The 27,030-nt window shown below is 35.5% G+C and overlaps 2 protein-coding genes across 2 annotated transcripts in view; one reads left to right on the top strand and one right to left on the bottom strand.

Annotated features, from left to right (window-relative positions):
- Positions 1 to 27,030, top strand: part of LOC142336269 (uncharacterized) — a 556,260-nt gene that overhangs the window by 211,502 nt on the left and 317,728 nt on the right. The window lies entirely within an intron of this gene.
- The window catches only part of LOC142336270 (uncharacterized), a 308,561-nt gene that overhangs the window by 1,598 nt on the left and 279,933 nt on the right, over positions 1 to 27,030 (bottom strand). Inside the window, exons 5-6 of the mRNA XM_075384966.1 lie at positions 4,530 to 5,405; positions 3,569 to 4,090 (exon numbers count right to left, since the gene is read on the bottom strand). Of these exons, the coding sequence (XP_075241081.1) occupies positions 3,569 to 4,090; positions 4,530 to 5,405 (1,398 nt within the window). The remainder of the gene's footprint in view (positions 1 to 3,568; positions 4,091 to 4,529; positions 5,406 to 27,030) is intronic.

The following is a 27,030-nucleotide window of genomic DNA, read 5'->3' as shown; positions in this document are numbered from 1 at the left end:
CACGCGTTACTGACTATTGTGCCAAATGATAAAGTGATCATAACCAATTAACGCAGGCGAATTGCTCTCATACCGAGGAGCGGTTACTTTCAACAGTAGATAACTTAAGTTTAGTTGAGGGGAGGGGGCTGGGGTGGAGAGGGGGTGAGCGGAGTGCGTGGGGGGGGGGGGGGGGGGGTTCAAGGGGGTCGAGCGTGCGGGGTTACGGGTTGAATGAGGTGCATAAGGAAAGAGGGGTGAGTGACTGAGGGGATCAGAATCTGTGAACCTCCCTTCAGATCATGAACTTAAGTCTCCTCAAATGTTCAGTCTCTTAATAATGCCATCAGGGCTTTACCAGTTTTTGAGAATCAAAATTTAAATAGACATATGAAGAAAAAAGACCAGAGGAAAAGTCGACAGCACGAAAAATTTCATGAAAAGACCAGCCTGACTAAAATAAATGCTACGACTTTGTTGGGCGCACGGGGGGGGGGGGGGGGTGTCGAGTGCACTGGGTTACTTGTGCCACGATAGGCAGGGCATGATGAGGGGGGGGGGGGGGTCAGAGAAATGGACTGAGAATCTCAGGAAATCACGACGAGACACGTGATATTGCTAATAAAAAACTACTAAAATTGGTCTCACCTGTTATTCTAAAAACATTCAATTCAGTCGATATAAATTCATTATACATAAACTAATTAATAAAATCACTCATTTCTGATTTACTATTTAGGAAATGAAAAAGCGAAAGAGCTTCACTTCCAAACTCCATTTTTGTTTTAAATATAGTACAACATCCTTTACTTTAAAAACTTTGATCAGGCAAAAGCTTTTCAGGCAATTGCACTTTTGATCATTGCAGCAATGAAATTTCGGAAAAGTCTCATTATCAAAGACAAATCTTCCCCCTTTTATCTAGTTACTGATGCTTCTCAAAGGTTTTGGGAACAGATCAAAACCTAAACAATTTTGATCAAACTGGAACCAAGACAAGAGCCTTGTTTAGAGAAAACGAGTTAGGGCTATTCTAGATCTCACCTAAGTTTCTCTGACCGGAAAAATAATATTGACAGCAGACTTTTTGAATATTCTACAGCATTTTTTAAGCTCAAGCAAATCAGTCCATGACTCGACTTCCGTTTTCGAATGTTGGGCATTAACATTGAGAGTGCCTAGTTTGTTCACAAAGATACTTCGTAACCTCTGGTAATATTCAACGTGAAAATTTCATTTTGAATAGTTTGATATCATAAGAGTCCCTCTTCCATGCTCTAACCTACACGTATCCCCCTCCAACTAGCCGTACCCCTCCTACGTCAATGTTGGACGCAATTACCTCATAAATCACCAAAAAGTTGGACCAAAACTTTTCAGTTGTCTTTAATAGTCAGCCGCATAAATTAAGTGCTTGACTTAATTTGTTACGTTTTTTGGTACGAGTTCTTAGGTCAAAAGAACTAGTTATTTTAACCGTGGTTTACATCAACAAATAATAGCCAGCACTTTTTTCTAGACGCTACAAAAGATGCATCATGAATTCTAACACAATTTATATGTAGCCATTAGGAGCAAAACAAAACAAACCATACGAATTAAATTTCAATTTTTGAAAAACAAAATGTTCCAAGATTTCAACATTAACTATTCTGTAACGGCTGCTCTCCCATCAAAGACAAGAAAAACATTACACCGCCCAGTTCGTTTCAGCAGTTTCAAATCTGTCCAGAAACTATATTTTAGCATTTTACTTTTGTGAACTGTATATTCCGCTATATTGTAGATTACCGTTGCGTTACTTTTACTTGATACACAATAAGACCAAATAACTAATCGTTCAGCGGTGCTTTTCAGCAAACATGTTTCGCTCAGAATACCAAAAAATTCCAAGCTGAAACAAAATTTTTGATTGAGTTTTGTTAAAAACTAATCACAAATCCAGTTTGGTAATTCTAATTCAAACAAATTGTAGACCTGCAACTTGGCTATATTTATGCAAAGTTTCAGCGTACCATTTCGGAGAAAAAGTCACACGCAGTGTAACTACAATGAGCAATAATACATTTTTCTATTTTTTATGTTAGGTAGTCTCTCTATTGGTTTCAAGTAACACCATTGTCGAACTAGAGGATTCGTTATAGCCAGTAAAAGAAACTGACTATATGCTTTGCACATAGTTTTTCTTACTAGGTTACTTTATTCCTCAGAAAAAAAGATTGAGAAAATAAAAGTTGATTCTTTTTTCAGCAAGTCAAAGTTAAGTTGTGCTGTAAAATCACTAAGATGACTTACAGAAACAAGACACGATGACATGATTTTCCGCTCTTTGCGTAACTTTAAAGAGACAAAATTAATTAGTTTCAACTGATTTTTGGTAGTTTTTCAAGCTCCTTATATCCTGCTAGTCACGTGATGTCATGGGAAGTTTGTTAACCATATAAAGTTTTATCGATTATTCTGTCTCAAGAGATTAATTCGCAAACCAATCGTAAAAAATCTTATGTATTTTCTCGAAGTCGTCTCTAACTCGTAATGCTGTTTTGCTGATATCGAGGTAGTTCGAGTTTCAGTTTCAGTTTCAACTCTGTATGATAATCACGTACTAATAACAGCTTCTGAATAAAAATGTTGTCAAACTGAAAAAATCAATTTGTTTTCGATATAACGTAGCATTGAATTTTGCTTGTCATACTTCTAACTTCACGGCTTATTTTGGCCTTGAATTGATTTGTTATTAGCGAAGCGCAGCGGCCACGTATATCGAAATAGAGCCGATAAAGTTTCCGAAAAAATGCAAAAATAGTCAAGAATTTGAAAATTTTAATGTCTTCAAATTTTAATCTTCAAAAACCTTTCTGTCACACAACTCACTATATCTTCAAGATAAGAAAAACCTTGATAGCTTCTTAAAAACGGAATAAAAAACAAATCGATACAGATCTTCCTGACCATCATCAAAACAATTAAAATGTTTAAATTTAGAAACTGTTTTTAGGCTTTAGAAAGGTAGCCTTATTTTTTTCAAAAAAATGGTAAACTGCTTTGAACTCTGGCTGGAGAGAAAATACAAGTTATAAAACAAATTCCCAGTTTACTTGAACTGTTGGAGGAAAAAAAGTTATCACTGTTCGATTCCTGACCACTTGAAAACTCATTTCAATTTAACGATGAAATCGAATTTGGCGTACGTTTCAGATGACAGTTTGCAGTAAATGAATTTCACAAAACACGGGCAGCAGCTTCAAGTTCAGCCTATACAAAACTTCGATCCATTTCGCAGAGAAGTCAATAACAGCCTAATAAAAAACCTCAAAAATTCGAAAATCCAATTTTTTTATTGAAGTTACATCCATTGGCTCCTTTATAATTGTAGTTACGTTCCAGGTGGAACAACAAATTTGAACCGAAACTGAAATGAACCCGTAAAAGGGATCATTAAGGTGAGCAAACAATAACAACCTTGATGTCAAAAACTTCTATTTGATTGCAAAATTTGAAGCGTATGAAAAAAACTGATGATACATACAGGAAGGTTTAAGCTTTTGGTAATCGTTAGAAACTCTCTGATTTAAATATTTCAACTTACTCAAATGCGTTAAGCTCATCAACTGCATTTTGAAGCACCTTTGCGAAGCAATACTTCTTCATCCTTATCAATTGAGCCGACAACGTCTCCACAACCTCAACAGGAGCGATTTTGACCTCATTACTAAAGTAGGATACGACCGCTTGTAGTTCATTTATGAAGGTCATCATGTGATCATTACTTCCTTCTGCGTCTGTTTCCAGCCACGGGTCTCCGTGTTCGTAATTCGAGTCCAAAGCTTTGTTCACGTGGTTCAGAAACAATTTAGTCAAATTAGTACAATCTGAGACAAATGCCTGCTGATTTTCATTCAGTTTCTGCCGGAATATTTCAGGCTCTGTTCCGCTAGGATAGTACTGCAACGATTTCGATGTGCTTTTTGCAGCTTTATGATTACTCCCACTGGTTTGGTAAGCTTCGCCCATTTGAAGCAAAAGGAACATATTCTGTTTGAATAGTGTGCAGATTTCCTTCACAAACACCATTTTGATGGGTTCATTAACTGTTACTTCTACGGTCAATCTAAAGCAAACAGAAGTTGTAAACTCATAATATTGCGTATTAAAAATACTCAGAAATTACCCAAAAAATCTTTAAAAGCTCATCGAGAAACTTTCAAGCCTCTGGTCTCTTTCTGAAATCTTGCTTTACAGAAATCTAAGGCGATTTAAAGCCAAAAATTATGAAGAGGACGCTCAAACAGAAAAAGCATGCGCTAAGGCATTTACAGTCATTTGTCTACGCGAAAACTGATTCGATGGGTCTTTTCAAACTCGACAGTAATTATCCAGAGATCAAGTGGTGCTTTCTCTTAGTCGAAACGAAGCATCAACAATAATTGGTCTGAATCAGCATCAAATTTTTGATTTGGTAATCCTATCAGTTTCTAATAATTAACCTGACCGAGCAAAATGACACTTAATAACTAGACTGTGATTACCGTCTTAAGATTAAAACTGACCTGTTATGTTCATAATCCGAATAAACTTCTCTGCATTTGTTCAGCAGAAAGCCAACGAGGTCACTCATCTTCTCAACAGCATCCCATGCCGGATCTTCACCCGCAGCTAAACCCAGTTTAATCAAATAGCCCACCATCGCCACCTGGAAATCTAGCGACTTGGGCATTTCCATCAGCTGTTCCACAATCTTCCTTTTCACGTTTGCAACCTGTTCCATAATTTGTCCCCTGAGAGAGTCAAAAACGGGATGGTTCTCATTGCGTTCTAACAACACAATGGCATGTTCGTAATCTTTAATGATCAAATCATATCGTTCTACTTCGGCGTTCGATTGAATTGTTTTCGGCAAACTGAATAGGAATTTGTATCTGTTTAATACATTAAGAGCATTCCGAGTCAAATCGCTCTCGTCTTTTCTTCTCAAGACATCCGAAAAGAGGCTTTCCGTTTCCATGCTAACCTTTTTAACATTATCACATAATTGGTTCATACTTGAAGATGTTAATAAACTGTCATCTTTAATAGGTCGAGACAAACTTTGAATGATGTCATTACATTCTACAATTTGACTCATGTTTTTCTTCAAATGTTCAACCGGTCCTTTCTGCTGTTTGTCAATTAACCCATTCAGCAACGTCTGTCCTTGTTTCAGCTGTTCCAGTTTTGTGCTGGCATGGTTTTGCAGAATATAAAAAACGGGATCAAAATCCTCGCTTTTAACATCTCCCGATGTTTCGGTGGCATTAGGAAGCATTTTCTGTAGCTGGCTTATTGAAGATCGCTCTGTCATGTTGAGGTCGTCGTACAGGCAAAGAAGATCACGCTCTTTTTGAACCAATGGTGTCTCCACTACAGTCTCTTTAGTCCGTCCAAACCTAAATAGAAACATATTTATTAATCGCTAGTTTGCACCAGCGAGGTTCAAAGGATAAAAAAACTTGTCTTCTCATGTTATAAAAATGGCCAAGAACAAGATGCACCTGACAGATTTTGCAAATAATAATCACGATCTTGCTTAGAGTTCTCTTTAGGCTTAACCTGTTTTTTAATTAGACTATTGATGGATTAGTACTGGCAATAAGTAGAACGAGACCGAGCAGATAGTTAAACATAGAAAGTTTTCAGTCAGGTTAAGAAATGGGTACGAGTAACCAGACTTTTAATCAAATTCCCCAGTCCTCGATTTAGTTTTGACCTAGAAGTCGTGAAACAATCTACGGAATTTGAATACCAAGCACCTGACTATAACACTCAGTAATTCCGACTATTAGCAAAAGTAACTAAACAAAAGGCAAAGGCGGATCCGTAATGCATCCGCACAAAGTTCCAAGCTCTCTTATGTTATATTAATTATAAAATCACATCACATCGAAAAATGAACACATCAACAAATAGATATGTACTTGGTACTTAAATATTAACATAACTGATTGACACACATGATTACCGATAATACCGAGAAGAATACCAGTGACTAATTGTTCCGACCAACTTTAGTGGGGGAGGAACTATAAGCTTTACTGGGTTTTATTCAGTCAATTTTCGCCTATCAACATATTAATCGTAGAGTTTTGAGTGGTATCATTAGACAGCTTGGCAAGCGCAGAAATTCAAATTAAAGAACTTTTGAAGTTCGCTTCTGCCAAGGAGTAACAGGGGTTAAAAGTTTTGTGAACGTTAGCCTAAATTCCGTTGATTTGTTCACATTTTTCGAAGTTTTTGCTTCAATTTTATTCATTTTTTGCCAAAAATATGACAAAATTGTAAACGAAATTCTCATTGGTTTGACGTTTAAAGATAAAAGAGAGTTGAGGATTGTCTAAACCAAATGTTTTTGGTAAAATTTTCGCTAAATTTTTGAAAAAGAAAAATGGCATGAAATATGATTATTGTCGGGCAAAAACTGCTGACACAAAAATTGTTTAGTTGGATAAAGGCTATTTTAACCAGCCAAATCCAGCCAAAATTATTTACATAATTTACCAATTTACATAATTTACCATATAATTTACATAATTTACCATATATCAAAGACCCTACTACTATGTGGGGACGTGGAGACAAACCCCGGACCAGCAGCAATCGGCTACATGGACCTTCAACATCAGGTTAGTCGTTCTCCTTCTTTACTCAAATTTTTTCACGACAACGCACAAAGTGCTAGGAAACAAAGAACACACTTAATAAAACTCATCCAAGACTTGACACCAAACACAATCTTTGGCATTACTGAAACATGGTTGACACCTGAGGATGATGAAAAACTCTGGGACCTCGATCCATTGTATAGCTCTTTCAGAAATGATCGGAAGTGCAACACTAAGGGCGGTGGTGTTCTTTTAGCAGTCCCAAAAATCCTGTCTCCTAAAGTGAGACCTGATATGTGTACACATTTTGAGCAAACGAGTTTTGAAAGCATGTGGGTTGAGTACTCATCCACTGGAAGTGGAACTAAAGCTGTTGTTGCGGTTTTATATAATCCATCTAAAAGTCTTATGGACAGCTTTCTGAATACACTCAACCGTTCCATTGATATTGTTGCTGCTGAGGGAAAATCTCTAACCATCATGGGAAATTTCAACATAAATTATCTCAAAGAATCTGAAAGAACCAATCTAAGCACTGCTCTCAATCCTTATGGTCTTAAAGTCTGTAACACTTTTCTACCTACTAGAATTACTGAAAATGGGTCGTCCATAATTGATTACATTGTCACCGACACTTCCTTTACTGATTCATTGGTATGTGATACAATAGTCAAATCAGATCATTTGGCTCAGTTGGTAATATCCCATTGCAATATTAAACCATCTAAAGAAGCTGTCCGAAAGGTTATATTTGATAAGCGTTACTATTCTATAGAAGAATTCTGCAAAACCCTCTCACAACAAAATTGGGGTTTTCTATGGACTCTTGCTGATCCCGAAAAACAACTGGAGTACTTCAACAATACTTTCGAAAGAGTCTTAAGACTTCACGCTCCTAAAAAAGCAGTTTTTGTTAGAACTGCATGAAAAAGTTATTTGAAAGGCTGGTTTAATGACGAGTGCAAACATGCCCTTCAAGAAAAGCAAGATGCTTTTAGAACGTTTTCTGAAAACCAAAACGAAACAAACCGGAAACACTACCGGGAAAAACAAAGAAATCTTAGAAAAGTTATTTCAAGTAATGAAGCGAAAGTGAATAAAGATCTGCTACGACAATTGTCTACAGACAAAGACAGATGGAAGTTCATAAATGAACAAAGAAACTCGGCCCGTCCTAGCATGATTATTGATAGTCTTAGAAAATCTTTTGGCGACGTTTTAACTGGTCCCATGCAAATTGCCGAACTACTCAACTATAAGTTTTCCAAGCTTGGCGAATACCTAGGCCGCAGCAAGAGTGCTCCACCAAACTTCGGAGAGACTGAACATGAGCAAGATTCTAATTGTTTTGGCTTTCGCTCGTCTGCTGTACGCGAAGTAACCGATGAATTACTGCGACTTAGAAAAGACAAACCTCGTGGGCCATCTCCCATCCCACCTTGGGCATTGATTGACAGTGCTCATATTGTGGCACCCGTACTAACTTTGATTTTCAAACATGCTATAATGCAATGTAAGTTTCCCAAGGCCTTGAAGTTAGCAGATATAACACCTGTTCACAAAAAGGGCGACCCCCAAGACCCAATGAATTATCGCCCCATATCCGTGACACCAACATTATCGAAACTATTTGAAAAACTGCTGTTCCGTCAGCTCAGTAAATACCTCAATGATAATAATGTTTTATCCCAAACTCAGTTCGGTTTTAGAAAGTCCAGATCTACAAAAGATGCTCTGCTATACTTCACCGAATGTGTACGTCAAAACATGGAGGCTAATGAAAGCGTCTTTTGCGCTGCACTGGACCTTTCAAAGGCATTTGATTCCATTTGCCACCATCGCTTGCAAAGTAAGCTAGTCTCCATTGGTTTTGACAATTTTTCTTGTGCTTTAATACACGATTTTCTTACAGACCGCTTACAAAGAGTTGAACTTAGTGGCATCAGCTCAAACTGGATCAGCGTTAAACAAGGTGTTCCGCAGGGAACCATCCTTGGTCCGGTTTTGTTTCTCATTTATGTCAGTGAAATGAGAGATCTAAGAATCACCTCCAAAATAGTTCAATATGCCGATGATACACTTGTTTTAACATCCAATGTATATCCTCAAATGGCGAAGCAAGAACTTGAACACAGCTTAGAAAACTTAATCCATTTTTTTTAATACAACCACCTTCAGGTCAATCCTAAGAAAACCGAATTCATAACTTTTTCCAAATCATCGTTAGCAAAAAGAACCGAATTGATGCATTAGATTTATGCAACGAAAAAATTGAACCAAGTCACAGCATCAAATACCTAGGTGTACACTTAGACAAACACCTCAAGTATGATATACAAGTGAAACAGACTCTCAAAAAAATGGCGACAAGTATTAAAACTTTAGCCCAAATTCGTGGTAGTTTACCCAAAGAAACAGGGCTGTTACTATATCGGTCTCTGGTAATCAGTCAACTAGAATATCCTATTCTTCTTTTAGCAAGCCTTTCCAAAGAGGCGATATCATCAATTGATCGGCAATTAAACGGGTATCAAAACGGCCTTTTTCAGAAAAAAGTTTGACCGGTCATCAGACCTGAAAAGAAAATACGATATACTTTGCTTTGAAAATTTTCTTGCTTATTCCTGTATCATTTATTTAGTTAAACTCATTAAAAATCAGCTGCCATCTTTCACTGACCTTTCGTTTCCCACTTTGGATCTTAAGCTTAATTGCCGCACTCTCAAGTTCTCCAAAGTAATCACTTTCAAAAGTCTATATATTAAAAAATCCTACGGAAGCTTTGCGGCTAGTCTTTGGAATGATCTTGATCGAACAACAAAACAGAAACTTCTCAATTCAAAACAGAGCAGATATTCTCTAAAACAATTGTTACTGAAAACACAAACAACAATTTGTTCTAAATCAGTCAATGATCACTGGCGGTCTTGTAAACTTTAATCTGCTATACAATATTTTGGTTTTTACTAACTTCTAGGTTTATCTTATGTTGTTATCAAACCCGAACAAGGAGCTTGAGTATATTACATTTGAACTCCTCGACTACTTTAAATTACCTTTTTTTTGTTCATCTACCCATACACTTTCTGTCATAATAATGTAATGTTGGTTACATTTTTCTGGTACTTGTACCTGTATGATAGTAATTCATGTGTCTTTTCTCTCTCTCTCTCAAATCCTAGGAAAGTTTTGGAAATAAAATTGTAGCGCACTTTCGCTAATTTAAATCCATAAATAAAAAATGCATAATTTATTTTTCAATTGTTAAGATTTCCGTTTGCCAAGAAAACTATTACAAAAGTTAACGGAACAATTGCGTCGGTTAACAGCCGCGCAGCAATACCAAGGCCATTCTTGGACTCATCCTTGATTTTTTAAATGAAAAGAGATTCGGTTTGTATTTTGAGTGTCCTATCTAAAAAATTTTGTTTTTTTGGAATTTTCCATCCAAATTACTGGCAAGTCTGCTTTCATTTCCAGCTCCAATTAAAAAAAGTTCCAGCTAGGTTCAAATTAAAACGGATTATTAAACGTTGTTTTCTCTTAGTAATGCGCATGACTTTTGTGGCTCCCACAAATTGTTTTTGTAAAATGAATTCTTGGGTTTCCTCAACATTTGGTGTTCTTTTTAGAGTCTTATGACTAAGTCTAATTCATCAAATGTCTTATTCGATAAGTCAGTATACAAGGAGCCCTATCTAAAGAAGCTATCTAAAGCTTTCAATTGATACATACTGGTTTTTCGATATTCTATCTCAATAAGTAAACAAAATTCACCAAATACTATTGGTATATAAACTTTTTGGTCAAATTAGCTATTCCGGTAACAATTGGAAACCAATTTTAATTTAATGAAAGAGCAGCAAAAGTGATCAGTTTTGATCTAGCTGTGGAAATTTAAAATTCAAAATATTAGGATAACAACGGTGCCCTGTCTTTTTTACAAAAGAAATTTGTCCTTTTTTTGTTTCTTATGTTAGTTACGCACCACAATTAATGGAAATCAAACACCAACTATTGACAGGCCAAAATTAAGTGCAAATGAAAGTAAATCAGGTTTTATAGGCACCGTTTTCACGCAAAATTGAACTGACTTTCTGATTTTTGACTGTAATTGCGCTTTTCTAATCGTATGACATTCTGGATAATGAGCGGTCTCAATTGCCTCGTATGACGGTATAAATGAATAATTCAGTTGACGGCAAATGTTTTCCATGACTTTGAACTTAATTGTTTTTAAAAAGAATAACGTATTTTTTATTTTTGCCTTTTTCTTTTTGGTCTGCTTGTTAATTATTCTTGACAAAGATAGGTCACTTGTAAAATGCAAGTCAACAAAGTTTGGTTTAGTTTCTATCTGATGCTATTTTGACTTTTTCATTGAGATTTTTAAAGTAATCACAAACATCGATTTTTGTCTCAAGTAATGCTTGTTGTTTTTATTTGATTTTGTTGATTGTCTTGTCTGTTATTCCCCTTAATGACAGGTCTCATCGGCCCTCTAATGAGTTATGAATTAACGTGTATAGTGTTTTGAGTTTACAGGTCTTTATAATGGATACACTAATTAATGTAGAACAATATAGGAGTTTTTTAAAAGTTTTCTATCTCCTCCTCATTTGGTAGATAACCAAGTTAAAAACGTGTTTGAGCGGGGTCGGGACATAACGCGCAAACGCATATTACCGAGCTTCCTAGTTTAGCAACAATCTCAAATCTATACTTAATGAAAACCATTAGCAATAAAATCGATTAGTTAGCGCAATTTGATTTAAATTGAATATTACTGAGCTGAATTCGAGAAAACAGCGTTAATTTTTTGGGAGAAATTTCACTACCAAGGAATAGCATTCGGTGTATTTAATTTATTTAGACACTCCAGCAATCATATTCTGCTTTAATTAACAGCCAAAAGTTATAATAAAAACTAAAAAGTTATAAGTAAAAAGTCGACCTTTTTAAAGGTTCAAAGTAAGGTTCTTTCAAACCAACATCTATAGATCTCAGTTAAAATCTATAGTCTGAAAAAAAAACAGATTATACGAGAAAAAAACAAGGCCCCGAAATATTTTTTTTAATATATTTGAAGACTTCAAGGCTGAAATTATAATGTTTTTAGCAGTGATTTTTAAAGAAGAGAAGTTCGATACCATATTTGTTCTCACAGTTCATTCAAAAATATTAAATCTATTTTCCGCGTTTTTTTCTTAAAAAAGCACTTTTTCCAAATAAAATAGTAGTACCTTTAAGATCATCATTTGCAGATGTTAATTGTAATCTCTAGATGCCATGTAAAAATTTTATACCAAGACTCGCTACGTTAACTACGTTTTAACTTAGTTTGATCAAAGAGAGTCAAGCTTTCTTGTCTCAGCTTATTCGAAGGACAATTCAACCGTATATTGATGTCCAGCTATTTACAAATAAACCGAGTCTATTTTATTTAAACCACTATTTCTTTTCAAGCGCACATTTGCGCAAAGTATCTCCACACAGCATATTTATCGGTTCTACCAGAGACAACCAATACCGTTGAAGAATCAGCGCGCATAGAAATCGTATAAACTTGAAACATAGCCGGCAGATTGCCGGAAAATAGCCGCGATAGACGCTTGTGGCCTTCCATGGAATTGAAACAACTAAAGAAATCAGATAGACAGATTGACCACCAGTCCTTTAACAGACCACTAGACTTTTTGGGTTAGATTCGGATTGTTATTTTTATGCGACACATACGCTCTATAAAAAAGCCCTAGAGCTTTTTCAAAATTAATATTCAAAATCAAAAACTCAGGACCAATACTCACGAATTAAGGCATATACGTTTGGCACTACTTAGATGCACAGTATGGATCTTTAAATAGTAAATGTTCATAAAATTTTAAATTCATTAAGTGAGTTCAGAAGTCACTTTTTGAGTGAGGTAATTGAGTCACGCAAGTGACCTAAAAGCAGAAAAAATGACGTCACGCACACAAATTTTAACTGTAAAGCAGTAGAAGTCACTGATATTGAAAACGTCAATAGTGGCAAGAATCATCGATGGAGACGACGAATTAAAAAACGTAGCAGGACAAGTCCTGAAATACAATTCAAAGAATTAAATTAATTTATGACCACCTGACAATCATTAATTCAGCTTTAAAAGGCAAATGAGAGCTGTTAGTAATGAGACTAACCAATGAAACAACACCAGAACAAAAAAACAGGCAAAACTAAAAATTCAACCTTTTTTTTGAAAATTCAACCATTTCTTGAAAAAACAGCAATAACATCAAAAAAACAACTGCTATGAACTAAAACTGCCAGCTATATTCCTCTATTTCTCATTAGCAATCTGTCATTAAAATTCGATGAGTCCTCTCACTAATAAAATTAAGTAAGAAAAAAATAACCCAAAATCGCAAAAAAATTCGCTGAAACTTTTTGAAAACACTTAGTATAAAAGTCACAGCACGCAACCGCTAACGAAGGATAAAACTACATCAACTATTTGATTCTTGAATGACCACAGTTGAGACCTGTCATCAATGACGTTCTGATAAGACTGCAATAAGCACAAATCATAAAATATAAAAAAATAAGAATTTTTTTTAAAAAACGAACAAGTGTATAGGTCACAAAAATCAAAAGCTATGAGCTGAAAAGATTTTTCAATTGAAGCATTTTTAGCAACCAATGAGACCTGTCGATAATGAGACCCAGTTAAGACGACAAAATTCAAAAGAAAATCTCGAAACTCAACAAAATTGATAATTATTATTGAAAACAATTAGTGTCCAAGTAATAGAAAGTACTAGCTAGAACAGAAACAATTAAATGGATGAAGTTCACCCCTATTAGCAGCAATAGAGACCTGTCCCCAACGAGATTAATTGATAAGACATCAAAAAGACAATAAATACTCGCAGAATTCAAAAATCACTCAAAATTTTTGAGAAAAAGTAGTGTCAAAGTCATGAAAACCATTAGTTATTAACTCGAGCCATTAAGTTCTTTTGTGCCTCATTAGCAACAAATGAGACCTCTCAATGATGATACTGAGTGATAGGACAACAGATAATTTAAAAAATTGGGCAAAATTTAAATTTAACTAATATTTTATGACAAAAAATAGTGGCAAAGTCATAAAAAATCTTCAGCTGCCCCTTAATGAATTCAAGCAAAGGCAAATAGGCACAATTAGAACACAAATTTAGCGTCATAAAAGCACTGGAGGAGAGGAAACTCTGAAAACAGAAGTCAAATTGACGCACCTGAAAAAAATCCATCTCAAAAACCGCCAAATTGTTCAAACACCAATTTCTCACTCCACTTTAAATGTATTTTGAAAAAAGTCACCCCTGAAACCAACTCAATTTTTCAATCCGTTTACTATTTCAGTGTGACCAAAATCACCACTCCAATTTGACTTTTCACGTGAAAAAGCCAAAAAAGTGTGAACAGATCGTAAAAAGAAGACAGCGTACCAATACAATTCAAATTCTTTGAATTGTTAAAAATAGCAGGACACGTCCTGCAAACAATCTAAAGACATGAATGAAAAACTGAGAAATATTGTACATGACCAGCAGATCAATTGAACAATCCCAGTCAAAAATACAATCTCAATAGTTGAAAAATCAAAAATATCAAACTAAAGAAAAAAGTAATCATGGCTAAACTCTTCAAGCTTTTACCCACTGCTAAAAAATTTTCAAAAAAAAACTTGAAATTGAAAAACTTTTTTTGAAAAAATTGCAAAACTTGAAAAAAAAATTGCTAATATTCGTAATATTAAAAAATTGAGAACCTTTTCAATTGCTACTAGAAACTACAAAAACTGCAAGTTTCTATCTAAAAATTGCTGAAATTTGTGATGTTAAAATGTTGAAGACCATTCCTTTACCACTAGCAGTTATGCAGCAACCTATTATCAAACCCTAGAGGAGGTTCCTTGACACCTAGGGCTGAAAAAACTCAAAAAATAAAAAAACATTTTACATAGTAAAAATTTGTACAAATTTCGGTGTTTATGTTTGGAGTACCAAAACTTATAGCTCTTAAAATGGTCCTAAAAAGTAATTATGTCTTGCAAAAGACCTTTATCAACTTCTACAAACCTCAATTTTAGACTGGTCCAACAAAAAAAACTGAGCTTTACCTGTTGAATCGTTTTGAAGGCTCAGTCATGAAACAGGTGTGAAAACATCTTACAAAAATAAAAAAGACAGAGCACCAATACAATCCAATACTTGGATTGTAAAAAACCACCACGACATCTCCAATCATAGCCGCTATCGCTTCGCGGCTATTAAAAACATAGGCGAGCAAAAATGCAAAAATATAACTTTTTCACAATCATATTCGCAAAACTTGGCGTAGCAGCACAGACACCGCCAAAAATCTTGCTTGAATCACCCAACATTTATGCTAAATTTTTAAACTGAAAAAGCAGAGTAGTTTGGAGGGCTTTAGATTAGTGCAACAAAAGAAGACTGTTGAAGTTCCAATACAATTCCAAAACCGAAGAGAACAAGATAGACCATAAACTGCAAGATGCTTTTTGCAGGACCTTTTTTCATATATAATTTCCTGAATTTTAGTGGTTAATTTTGTCAAAACCGAGTGAACAATATCTCAAAATAACTATCTAGAAAAAGTACAAAAGCATAACGATTTTCAGAGATCTTGAGGCGTGAAAAGGCAAGGAAGATGCAAACTTTTTTTTATCAATTTAAGTCTTTTATCCTCGAGAAAACAAAGAATTGAAATTGTCTCTTCGAGCATCCATTTAGTTGGTAAATGATACCGCTTTTCAGTGATCCCGTTTTTGCATCTTTTCTAAGCTATCGATTGGCCAAAAAATAGACAAAAAGCCAGTCTATCACAGTTCTTGAATCCCAAATAAATTTGGAGGTAGGGACAACGGAAAGCCGAAATCAGAAGACAGGTAAAAAACAAGAGCTGAAATCTCAAAATTTGAAAAACTTGACCTTGAGTGGGGAAATTCAGACACCTGCCACTAAAAAACTATGGAGTAGGAAAACTCTAAAACAGCTATGTTTCAAAAAGTTATATATTCCTCCAATTCCGCTAATATAATACTAAAAAATGATCGTTCAGTGTCAACAACGAGATCATAAGCACACTCCATTTCGTTTCTCGATAATTACAACAGCAGCATAGAACTTTACGGATCATTAAAAAGTTGTTTAGATATATAACTATATCTATCATCAAGAGTGAAAGTCACCAATAATCAGCTAAAGAAGAAACCTGCAAAGTATCAGCCAGTTGAAAGTTAGCATCAGTTCTCTCATTTCCTAATTTTCACTACCCAATCTCTTAGCAATCACCGCTCTAAAGATTGGGATTTTTCTACACAATGCTAATACTAAAACGTAACAATAGAATCTATATTTTCTAATTGTTCGAGTTGTTTCATTGATTGCCACGAGTTTACCCGAAACAGTAAAAAGACAAAAGCACATCAAACGGTCGCAAGGCCTGTCAAGTGATGCTGTTACCCACTGAATTTTATTAATATATTGTGGCTATTATGTTTATTTTAGTCTGCCATAATAATATCTATTTATCTTATAGCTATTGATGTTTCATAGTGCGATTTTAGCAGATAGTAATGTAAACTATAATTGCCTGTTTTGAGCGGTTTCGGATGCGTTATCCACTATTAGCTACTATTATTCTTAGTTATTAATCCAACTTAAGACTAGTTTTCTCGCGTGTAACTTAATTTTTAACAGACTATTAAAGAAGGCATTTCCTATAAAAAAAAGTTTTCAATTTCTCAAGTGATTAACAGCATAAAGATGGTAAAATTTCAAGAGAAGAGAGTATAAGAGTTTCAACTGATTTTCAGGCTGTTTTTCCAGTGTTGTGACGATCTGATCTCCGGTAGTTTTTCTTTACCTCGTGCTCTATCCTTTTTGTGCGTTTTTTGCTGTTATTTAAGAACACATACAAATCAAAATTCGCACTTACTTTATCAACACAATCACTTCACCAAGTACATTAATTCTCCGGTACAAAATTTACCAATTATAGAAGTAAATCAATCGCAAGGAAACTTAAACAGGTAAATCCTGATGTAGTTAGGTATATACTACGACATTATCAACATTTTGACATCAGGTTGTTTTGGACAAACATAAACAAATTTGGGGTGATGGTCTTAAATGGAACTGAGAACCAAATATAGCCTTGAAACTACTAAGTAAAAACTGAATTATATGAAGTTTATCAGGGAAAAGAGAGGATTAAATAAGGGATATATCACCTGAATATGAGGAATGAAATAGGCACGTGACAGATGCCTTTTAGTTGTTATCAAAATCTTTTTATTATTTAGGACGTTTTTGCATGAACACAAAACATATATAGAGCAAACTTTAAGAACAGAAAAAGCAAAAACACCGCATGCATTTCTTGATAGAAAAGTTCTAGCAGTTTGAGAAAACAATTGGGTATTTCCCATATACCCCCCAGCTGAGTAGTCATGTTATCTATAGCCAATCGCGGTAAACATACCATAATGGTGGGCTATAATTTCGAGGGGAGGGGGCTATAATGGTAAAGACCCAAAAACTTATTACAAAAACGATCAACGAAACATTTCCATCGAAAAACAGCAAACAGATTGACAGAAAAAAGCTTCAATAGCTTTGTCGACCAAGTCTAAATTAAAATATGGAAAAGACCGAAGAACAGACCATTCAATCTATATGAAATGCCTACATAGTATTGAAATTTCTTTCTGATTTAGAAAATTTTCATAAATTATGAGTTTCATCGAAGAGTTTGACTCAGATCAACTTCAATTAGCGTAATATATGAAGATTTGACTTCAACTCTCTCAATAAAAGTCAGCAAATGTCATTTTGCATTAAAAAGTCAATCCCGAGAGTAATGTCAGCCACGCGTCACCAAAAAGTTGACAACGTGAATGAACAAAAAATTCACTCCATTAAGAGTAAAAAATGACATCGTACAAGCATATTAGTTTTAAAAATCCATTAATAAAAGAACGAAGAGCAGATTTGAAGTAAAAGTCTCATGGTCGAAACAAAAATCTTGACGACGAAATAAAAACATAGCAGTAACACGCCTGAATTAGAATCCGACGAACTGAAAAACCTAAAGGTTTGAACATATTTTCAGTTACAACAGCAACATTTTCAGCATTAGTTACATTTATAGCTAAGAAAACATATCAACCTAAATAGGTAAAATTAAGAGACAAAACAAAATTAACAGATTTCAACAAAACTTCCTTTTCCGGAAACTTTTGCTATCGAGAAAACCAACTGCATTTTTAAAACTATTGATACTACGCGTCCTTCGATTAAAAGCAACGATTATAAGCAACTATTACAAGCAAAAATTACATGTAACGAAGACTACAAGCAACAAAATAATTTCAAAAGTCATAAGAACCATTAGCTTTCAACTAGGAAGTTCTTGATTATTTTACTAATAAGTCCCTGAGAGAGTAGGACATGTTTTTGGTTGGACTAAGCCAACCAAAGACTGAGAAGCCAACCAAAGACTGAGATGACGTAATTTGTCGTCTCCCTCAAATTACGTCATCGTTACATGATCTAAATTGTCTCGCAAATTCTGTATAGAAATTTATTAGAGCATTATCGAGTCTTCTCAGTCTGTTGATAAGAGATTTGTTTTTATGCTGAGTTTGAGTAAATTGGGTTTGAAGCAAGTTGGTTCTCAAATTGGGTTGCAAATTCTCGTGCTTTCTAGAATTTGTAAAGGAATGGTATATTTCCAGAATATTCTTTACGAAGTAATTTTGCAACTAGCCTACACAATTCGTACGTATGTAGACCTTTATATAGAATATAGTTAATGTTTAGTGTGAAAGTCTCGATTATTTCGAGTCCTTTCAATGGTTAACATTAACCTTGTGATTTTGTTTCATACCCATTCTTTGTAGATCACTCTTTTTTGCTATAAGTAGTATATAATACCTACGTAAAGAAAAGGGGGTTATCATTCGACTCTTAACCATAGGATAATAGGTAGTGGCGGTTAAGTGGGAATAGGCTAGGCGGGATAAAATCTTTCCGCCTGCTGTTTATTGCCGTTTGGATTGTTCTATTCCGCCGTTCTTGCTAGTTCTTTCTGGTAGTTTGAATTTAACGCTACATGTAAAAAGTAGTCTCATTACCCTAATAGAGGGGAGGGGCTTATTATGTGATATTTAGACGTGTGATTAAGTGGTTTTGGTCAGTTGTTAGCAAAAATTGATAATTATTGGGAGAATGTGTGCATAGATCAAATGGCAACTATAGCAACGCTTGATTTGAAAAGTATTCACGAAACTTACAAGGAAATCGAAAAAGAATATTCACAATACGGTAAACGATTTTTATACTTTTTAGCCACTTGTCTGCATTTGGATCCGGATCTTGATTTGGATATTGCGTTGAAGTTGCGGCCGTACGGAGGTTTGATTGGTATTGATAATTCTTCGCTAGACAAAAATTTCAAAAACTTAAAAATTTTGAGATTACATGCCATACACCACGACGCTTCTGGTTTTTTATGAATATAGTGAAAAGGGTCCAGGCTATTCTTACGTATTACCTTGTTCAGTGACAAATGAGTACCTTGGTCATGTGACTCGAATTGCTTTTTGTTTATACGTAAAATCTTTCCAAAATAGTTTATTCAATTTGCTGGAATGTTGAAATCCGGAGCGGTTGTTCTTGATTTTAAAGGCTTTCGAAGTAAAAAATCTGGGTTTATAATAAAGGAACTTGCGGTATCTACCGAAAATTACAACGATATAATTTCGTTTTTACCTCCAAAATCATTTAACATACTTTGTTCGAGTGAGCAAAGATCTTTCCTGTGGGTATCTAATGGTCTCTCGTGGGAGACATGGTCTCTCGTGGGAGACAGGAGAGTACCCTTATCATTATTTGCAACAGTTTTTTCAAAGTATAGTTCTTCGATTTCCCTTTTCTGATTTTCACGCAAAAGGATTAGAAAAAACGGAAACTTTACGACAGCTATTACAGAGGAACGTTATCAACTTGGAAACTTTGTTCTGCCCAAAAATTGAACACTTGAAGTTATATCGGGAGACACCTGTTTGTAAATTACATGCATTGAGTTGCCCAAAACGACAGAGAAGCAAGCATTGTGCCAATAAGAAGGCAAAACTCTTTTACCAGTGGCTGACGAATGAATCGTCGGTTAGAGAAACCAGCTCCGTCTCTACTACAAGTGAATTTGTCTCCAAATTTGACAGTTTACAGTTGCATAACGACTGAAAATCAGTTAACGGTTACTCTCATCAAGGAAGAAAAAATTGACACAACAGGCCAAACAGTTTTGAGAAAACAGCAGATTGTGTGTGCTGGTGCTGAAATAGAAGCTTTCAAAAAGTATCTCTCTCTACTGGAGTACTTTCAATTGTACCATGTCTTTACAAGAGAAAATGAAAAGGTTGAAACTAACCCCTTTACCTACGCCCAAGCGTGCAGTACCAGTTCTGATGTCTCTGGACGATGAGACTCTTCCCGATGACATCAAGCAGCTGATTAAAGAGAACAATGTAGAGTCAATTGTTTTTAGAGATAAACAAGATTCGATGAATGCAAACTATACAATCACTTACAAACAAGGAGACGGAGACTCTGGATATGTTTCTTATGAATTTTTTATAGTTAAATAATTATGTAAAATTTCTTGGAAAGCATTTCATTTTTTTGAACAATTTTATTGCACAATGAGTCAAGCCGAAGATCAATTAGATTCGGGTGGAGGCATAACTGACTTGGTTTTTGACGCCGAGCACCAAGAAAGACGATCTTGGAGGTTTTGCAATTCGAGATTGCCTCGATCAGAGGTTGTATACTTTACACAAATCATTATAATAATTTTTCTTATAACTGTATCTCTCACCAAGTTGGTTTTTTTCAGTCTTGACTGTGAAGAATCCACATTTTTGTTTTCACTTCTCTCTTGTACAGTTGGATACGCTCTTCCAAATCCAAAGTTATGAATAAAATTATTTGTACCACTGACCGGTTGTTCATGGCTGTTTGCGGGCCGTCTTGCTGCGGGAAAACTGAGCTCATTTTCAAAATGTTATTAGTTGGCACATTTTTCCCAGAGTTTCAAACAATTTATTATTTTTATCAGCATGATCAGCCGAATTTCCAATCGTTAGAGAAGAAACTGAACATACATTTTAAAAAATTCTCCAATTTTGAGCTCATTTCAGAGTTAGAGAACTGCCTTCTTGTGTTCGATGATTCAAGTGAAGAAATTTTTAATGACAAAGAATTTTCCAAAATAGCAACCGCAGGGCGACATAGAAACATCAGTGTAATTAATGTTAAACACAATTTGTTCCAGCAAAGCAGATGGTCCAGAACAAGTGATCTAAACACAACGCATATCATTTTGTTCAAATCACCCCGTGACACACAACAGATTAGTTTTATTGGTCGACAGTTGAATAATGCACAATTCTTAAAAGAAGGCTATGAGCTCGCAACCAAAGAACCGTTTGGTCATTTATTAATTGATTTGGATCCAAAAACATCAGACGTCTTGCGCTACTGTTCAAATATTGTTCCTCCAGGACCATCAATATTTTATCTGCCATCAGCTAAAGCCGTTATCACAAATTTGAGCGATGAGAGAGAAAGAAGTTTGTATGCCGGGGCGGCTGCTAGACATATCGGATACAAAACTAAAAGAGAAGATCGAGAGAGCTCCAAATAAATTCATTAAATTCCTTTGCAAATGTTTGCTCAACATTGTAAATGGTAATGTTCCAATAAGAAAAAGTGTTGTAGAAGTTTATGAAAAATCATTCAGAAAGCTATTGTCTAGACAAACAAGTTTGAAAGAAAAGAGGCAACTTTTTGCTAGAGAAACAGATTTGGTCAAAATTTTTGGTTTCGCTTGTTATCGATATTTGACAAAATCATAATGCGCACCGAAGAATTCATTTTAATTCCAAAACGAATTTTTGCGTCACATCAACCGGTAAAAAAAGAAGTTTTGGACAATCCCCTTTATAAACAGAAAGCTGCACAGCTGTCTCTTTTGCAAAGAAACCAGTCCAACTCAATGGAAAAACCAGAGAAAGCACTTGAACCAGTTGAGACTGCAAACAAACTGATGATTGAAGAGGAGAAAACAGAACCCATGAGCGAAGACAGCGAGATTGAACCGGTAGTGAAAAAACAAAGAAAAAGCGACGATTTCACCTCCATAATGATAGAGCTAGAAGTTATGAATAAAAACCAAATCAAAAGATCAAAAATCATACTTGACTGGATTAACCAATTTGAAACAGTCACCATAGAGTCGAACGACGTTCTTCACGTTAATAAAGAAACACTGGGCATCAAAGCATCAACATTTCTGTACAATCTACAGCAACCAACTAAAAAAATTGACATTGGAAAATACTCAAAAATTTTTTTTGCTCTTAATATCTCACCTCATCTTGTTGCAAATACACATGCCAAGCAAATCTTGGAAGCCTCGTCTGAAAGTGAACAAGAATTTTTCCCAAGTAGAGAACAACCCAGTCAACAAGAGTTCTCCTCTACTGGAGAACGACTCAGTGGCTCAAAACGAACCCGAAAAAAATATAAAGAAGAAACGGACCAAACGCCAGACAAAGAAGAGACCAGTCAGAAGATGTGGTCTTTCTTTTCCTGAAGTAAAAAAATTGGATCAGTTGTATTTTAAGGACCAGCTTCGTATGGAAGCATAAAACGACTACAGACTCAAAGCAAGCTCCCTATAGGCAAAGTCCTGTCCTATTTGGAGACAAAGCCGTCTTTCACAAAGTACCGTTCAATTCGATTAAAATTTCCTAGGCTTAAAGTTTTTGTCAAAGACATTAACGAAATTTGGTCTCTAGATTTGGCACACGTTGATAAATTAGCAAAGTATAACCGCAATATCAAGTATCTCCTAGTAGCGGTTGATTGTTTGTCAAGATATTTACGAGTGGAACCATTAAAAACAAAGTACGCAACAGAAGCAGCTGAAGCATTCAAAAAGATGATCAAAAACAAACAGCCCGAAAAAGTATGGGTTGACGATGGCACAGAATTTCTGGGAGAATTCAAACAATTGTGCAACAAACGCGGAATTCAGTTATATAGTACTTTCAGTGAAAAAAAGTCAGCTTTTGCAGAGAGGAACATTAGATCTCTCAAAAAGATAATTCATCGGTATCTCGAAGAAAAGTGGACCTATAGCTACATTGACCAATTAGACCAATTTGTGAAAGCAATCAATTCAAGAGTCAATCGAGTAACTAAAATTGCTCCCAACAAAGTTACAAAAAAAGATGTGCCACGACTAGTTTCATTGACAGCCCAAACAAGCTCAATTCAGAAGCCCAAGTTTTACATTGGAGACTTTGTGAGAATAGTTAAAAAAGATAAAGCATTCAGGAAAAGTTACAAGCAATCGTTCACAGACGAAGTCTTTGAAATAACGGGAATACCGACATTAAGCCCACCAACATACTCCTTAGTCGACACAGACAAAGAACCAATTCAAGGAAAATTTTATCAACCAGAATTACAACTTGTCAGGCTCGCTCTCGTTGAAAATGTCCAACAACCGGTTTGAAGATGAGTTTACAGTTCACGTTGTTTCATCCGCTTCAATGGAAATATTTGATTCAAACACACTTGCATCATTTCGAAATTTTTTTAATGACGAAATTCAACTTGCAGGTGATTGGAGAGTGGCGTTAAGTGAAATCATATTCCCAACAAAAATAGAAAACATAGTAAACGGAAATCTAATTGTGTACAACTTAAAAGACTGAAGATTCCCAAAAGATGTCTTCGGGAGCTAATGTTAATTCTAGACCTTATAGTGGACAACAATTTAGTTTTATGCCAGGAACCTTTGATACAGTGGCACAACTTCTTGCTACAATTAAGCTAACAATTGGACTGCCCAATTTTTCTTTCAGAGAGTTGAAGAGCTCTGGAAAATATGAAATTTTATTTGGCAAGTATGAGGGAATTACATTTCCCAGCGAGGAAATTCCGAGCATTATTGGATTTAAGGGTATTCCTGACGGTAATGGAATACATATTGGGTACAAAATGATTCCCAATGCGAACAGGTTTATGAAATGTGATGATACGAAAGCTTATTATGGGGAGTTCCCAGCTGATCTTTGTGCTGGAAAGCATCTAATTTTCATCTACACTAACATAATTGAGCATCAATACGTTGGTGACACTAAGGCTCCTCTTTTGCGAGTCATTGATTCAAAACAACGTCTGAAAAACGGTAGTGTTTGTGAGCTTGAACCAACTCATCGGATAGTTTTTACAAACTTAGACTATAAGAAGCTCCTAACCAACACAATTCAATCGGTTTCAATTGAACTGAGAACGAAAACAGGACAATTAGTTCCCTTTTCGGGAACTGGAAAAGTTATTCTAACACTACAATTCAAAAAATTTTCCTCCTAAAATGGATTCTTATTATGCGAATCAAGCAACGTCTTTGCCTCACTTCTCTGGACATTATCGTCAAAGAGAAAGTGGTTTTGGAGCCCTAGCTGCAGGCATTGGACGTGTTGCGCTGCCTTTAGCACGTCGTTTCATTTTGCCTACAGCGAAGCGTATCGGGAAAGAGCTTTTGAAACAAAGTGTTCCATAGATTTTGGATGTAGTCGGAAGCAAAAAATCTCCTAAACAGGCGTTTAAAAATACAATCGCAAAAACTGTTAAAAAACAGACAGGGGGATCTCGAAGAAATACTTCACGTCGGAGGAAGTCAAGTCGAGTCAAGCCACAGAAAGCGATTAACAAACGCAAAAAAACCATTTCAACGCACAGAGCTCCAAAAAGAAGTCGGTCAGATTTGCCAGAGTGAACGATGATCGCTAATTTGTTACCATCAGAAGCAACTCACAGTTCTTTGGATTTATTCGAAAAACCTTCTCTTTTAGTAACTTTCGATGGTAGTTTTTGACAAAAGTTGGGCCCAGTCTACAGCCCAAATGGACCCATGTTAGAATTTGAAGTCGCCGGTGACCGAAACAATTTTATTGACTTACAGAAAAATTTCTTGGAAGTAAAATGTAAAATTGTCCAGTCAGCAGAAGCTGATTTGAAATATGACGCAGGAGCAGCAACAGATGTTACGAAGACAGATGCTCCCTATTTTTGCAATAATGTGTTACATTCACTCTTCTCTGACTGTACAGTGTCTGCTAATGGACTAAAACTTTCAAACGCTAACGGAAACTATGCTCATTAAAGTTTTATTGAAACAGAATTTTCACACAACAAAGATGCAAAAAACACCTGGCTGGCATGTCAGGGTTACTCCTACAAAGAAAATCCAGGAGCGCTGTCAACTGCAGAAGTGAACAGAAGGAAAGCCTTAGTAAGGCAATCAGCTGAGTGCACATTCTACGGTAAAGTTGCAGTCGACTTTTTCACCTGTGACAGACATTTGCTAAGTGGTGTGACACTTCGCATTGAATTTAGACGGTCAATAGATGATTTTGTTATAATGTCTGACGATGCTGCCAAGCACTACAAAGTAAATATTGTCGAAGCTAATTTGTATGTGCGCAAGATGACATTGAACGATGATGTTGTATCGGCTACTGAAAAAACTTTATTAATAAGTCCAGCTTCGTATCCCTACCAGGAGACTCTAACAAAAACGTTTCTGGCGTCAACGGGTCTCCACAGTTGGAAACAAGAAGATATTTTTGCCAGAGAACCGATTCGTAGACTAGCAATTTGTCTGAACACTAACGAAGCGTTTCTTGGTAACAACAGACAAAATCCATTTAATTTCCGCAAATTCGACCTTGAGCAGATTTATATTTATCGAAACGGTTTACCTGTGGCAGACAGTCCGATATCAACAAGTGATGACAAACGTCTTTACTTTAACACAATATCGGATTTAGCTTACATCGACAATGGTCATGGAATAAGTTTGACAGATTACCCAAACCATTTCATAATGGTTTTTGATTTGACCAGCACCCAACAAGCATCCCACGATTTTATTCATCCTAAGCTTACAAATTCGTCAATTTCTATTGAGTTGAAATTTTCTGCGGCCTTACCGAACAATATAGAAGTATTCATTATTGGCGAAAAAGCTAGCACAATAATTGTTGATAGTGCAAGAAGAGTATCAAAGAATCACATTCTGACAAATTAATGATGGATGAAGATGATATCAATGGTTTAATCCAAGGTTGCAAAACTCTTAAATTTAAATTCCATGGTGTGTTTGCGGCCAACAACTTTCCGGAAAAAATGAACAGAAACAGCTTCCTTATTGTTAATGCAGCAACTGCTGAAAATATTGGCACCCACTGGTTACTATTATGCAGAAAAAACAATCAACTTTTGTTTGCCGATCCCCTTGGTCAGCCCATTTCATCGTACAAACACCTATATCGAAGAATCGTTTCCGTTGGCAGCAATCACAACATCTATCAACTCTTGGAGAATCAACCAATTCAAAGAGCAAACTCTAAACTTTGTGGACTTTTTTGTATTTATATTGCTCATTTTGTTTTCAATACACAAAAACTTGTAAATATTAGCGATAATGAATTGATTTCATGTTCTAACCTTACTAACTTGAGAAATTTATTTTTTATTTCAAAACTTTACTTTTTCTTCAAACACAAAGCGAACACTCAATAAATCAGAATCATTATTCAATTTTCCATATCCACTCATAAAAATATCTATAATTTTACAAAAAGCGCCAGAATGAGGACCATACAAAATTGTTTCAACTCTTCGTAGAGTTTCACTATTAACAAAATCAGTTTGAACTTGTTTCGATGGAGGCCGGGCATTGTAGATAGTTTTTTGAGCAACTACTGGCATCTTGGCACTCGGTTTGAGATTGACATTTGTTTGTATTGCAGAGCTGCTTTTCGATAAATTGTTGTGGTTAGCAAAAGCTGGCAGTCGTTTGCGCACTGACTGTGAATCGGTTTTTTCTCCCGAACTGTTGCATTCGATTGCCAATTTGAGCTTTGTAAAAAAGTCTCCATGAGTCTCCCAAGTTTGGTGCAGTCCAAAACAAGAATTTGAAAGCTGTATAAACACAAGGCACAGGAAAGCTCTGATATCGTTTCACTGTTTCGTTTTCAAAAGTAGTTGTATCAATCAGAACGTGATAATGGCTGTTTACTAAATTGCAAAATTCGGAATCAAAATGTGCACACACTGCATAAAAATTTCCAATAGAAAAGCTAGGTTTTTCTTCAAGAATGAGAAATTTGAACTGTTTCTGAAATTGTTTAAAGTAATTTGCAGAACTCTCAAACATCGCCTCAACCATCGTTGTTGACAACTTCTTTTTGAATTTTTGGTTTCTTCGCTAGTGGTGGTTT

The sequence above is a fragment of the Convolutriloba macropyga genome, chromosome 3, assembly GCF_964194025.1.
Source record: "Convolutriloba macropyga chromosome 3, txConMacr16.3, whole genome shotgun sequence".
Lineage (NCBI taxonomy): Eukaryota > Metazoa > Xenacoelomorpha > Acoela > Convolutidae > Convolutriloba > Convolutriloba macropyga.
The sequence above is the reverse complement of the archived record's forward strand: the minus strand, read 5'-3'. Positions and strand labels throughout refer to the sequence as shown.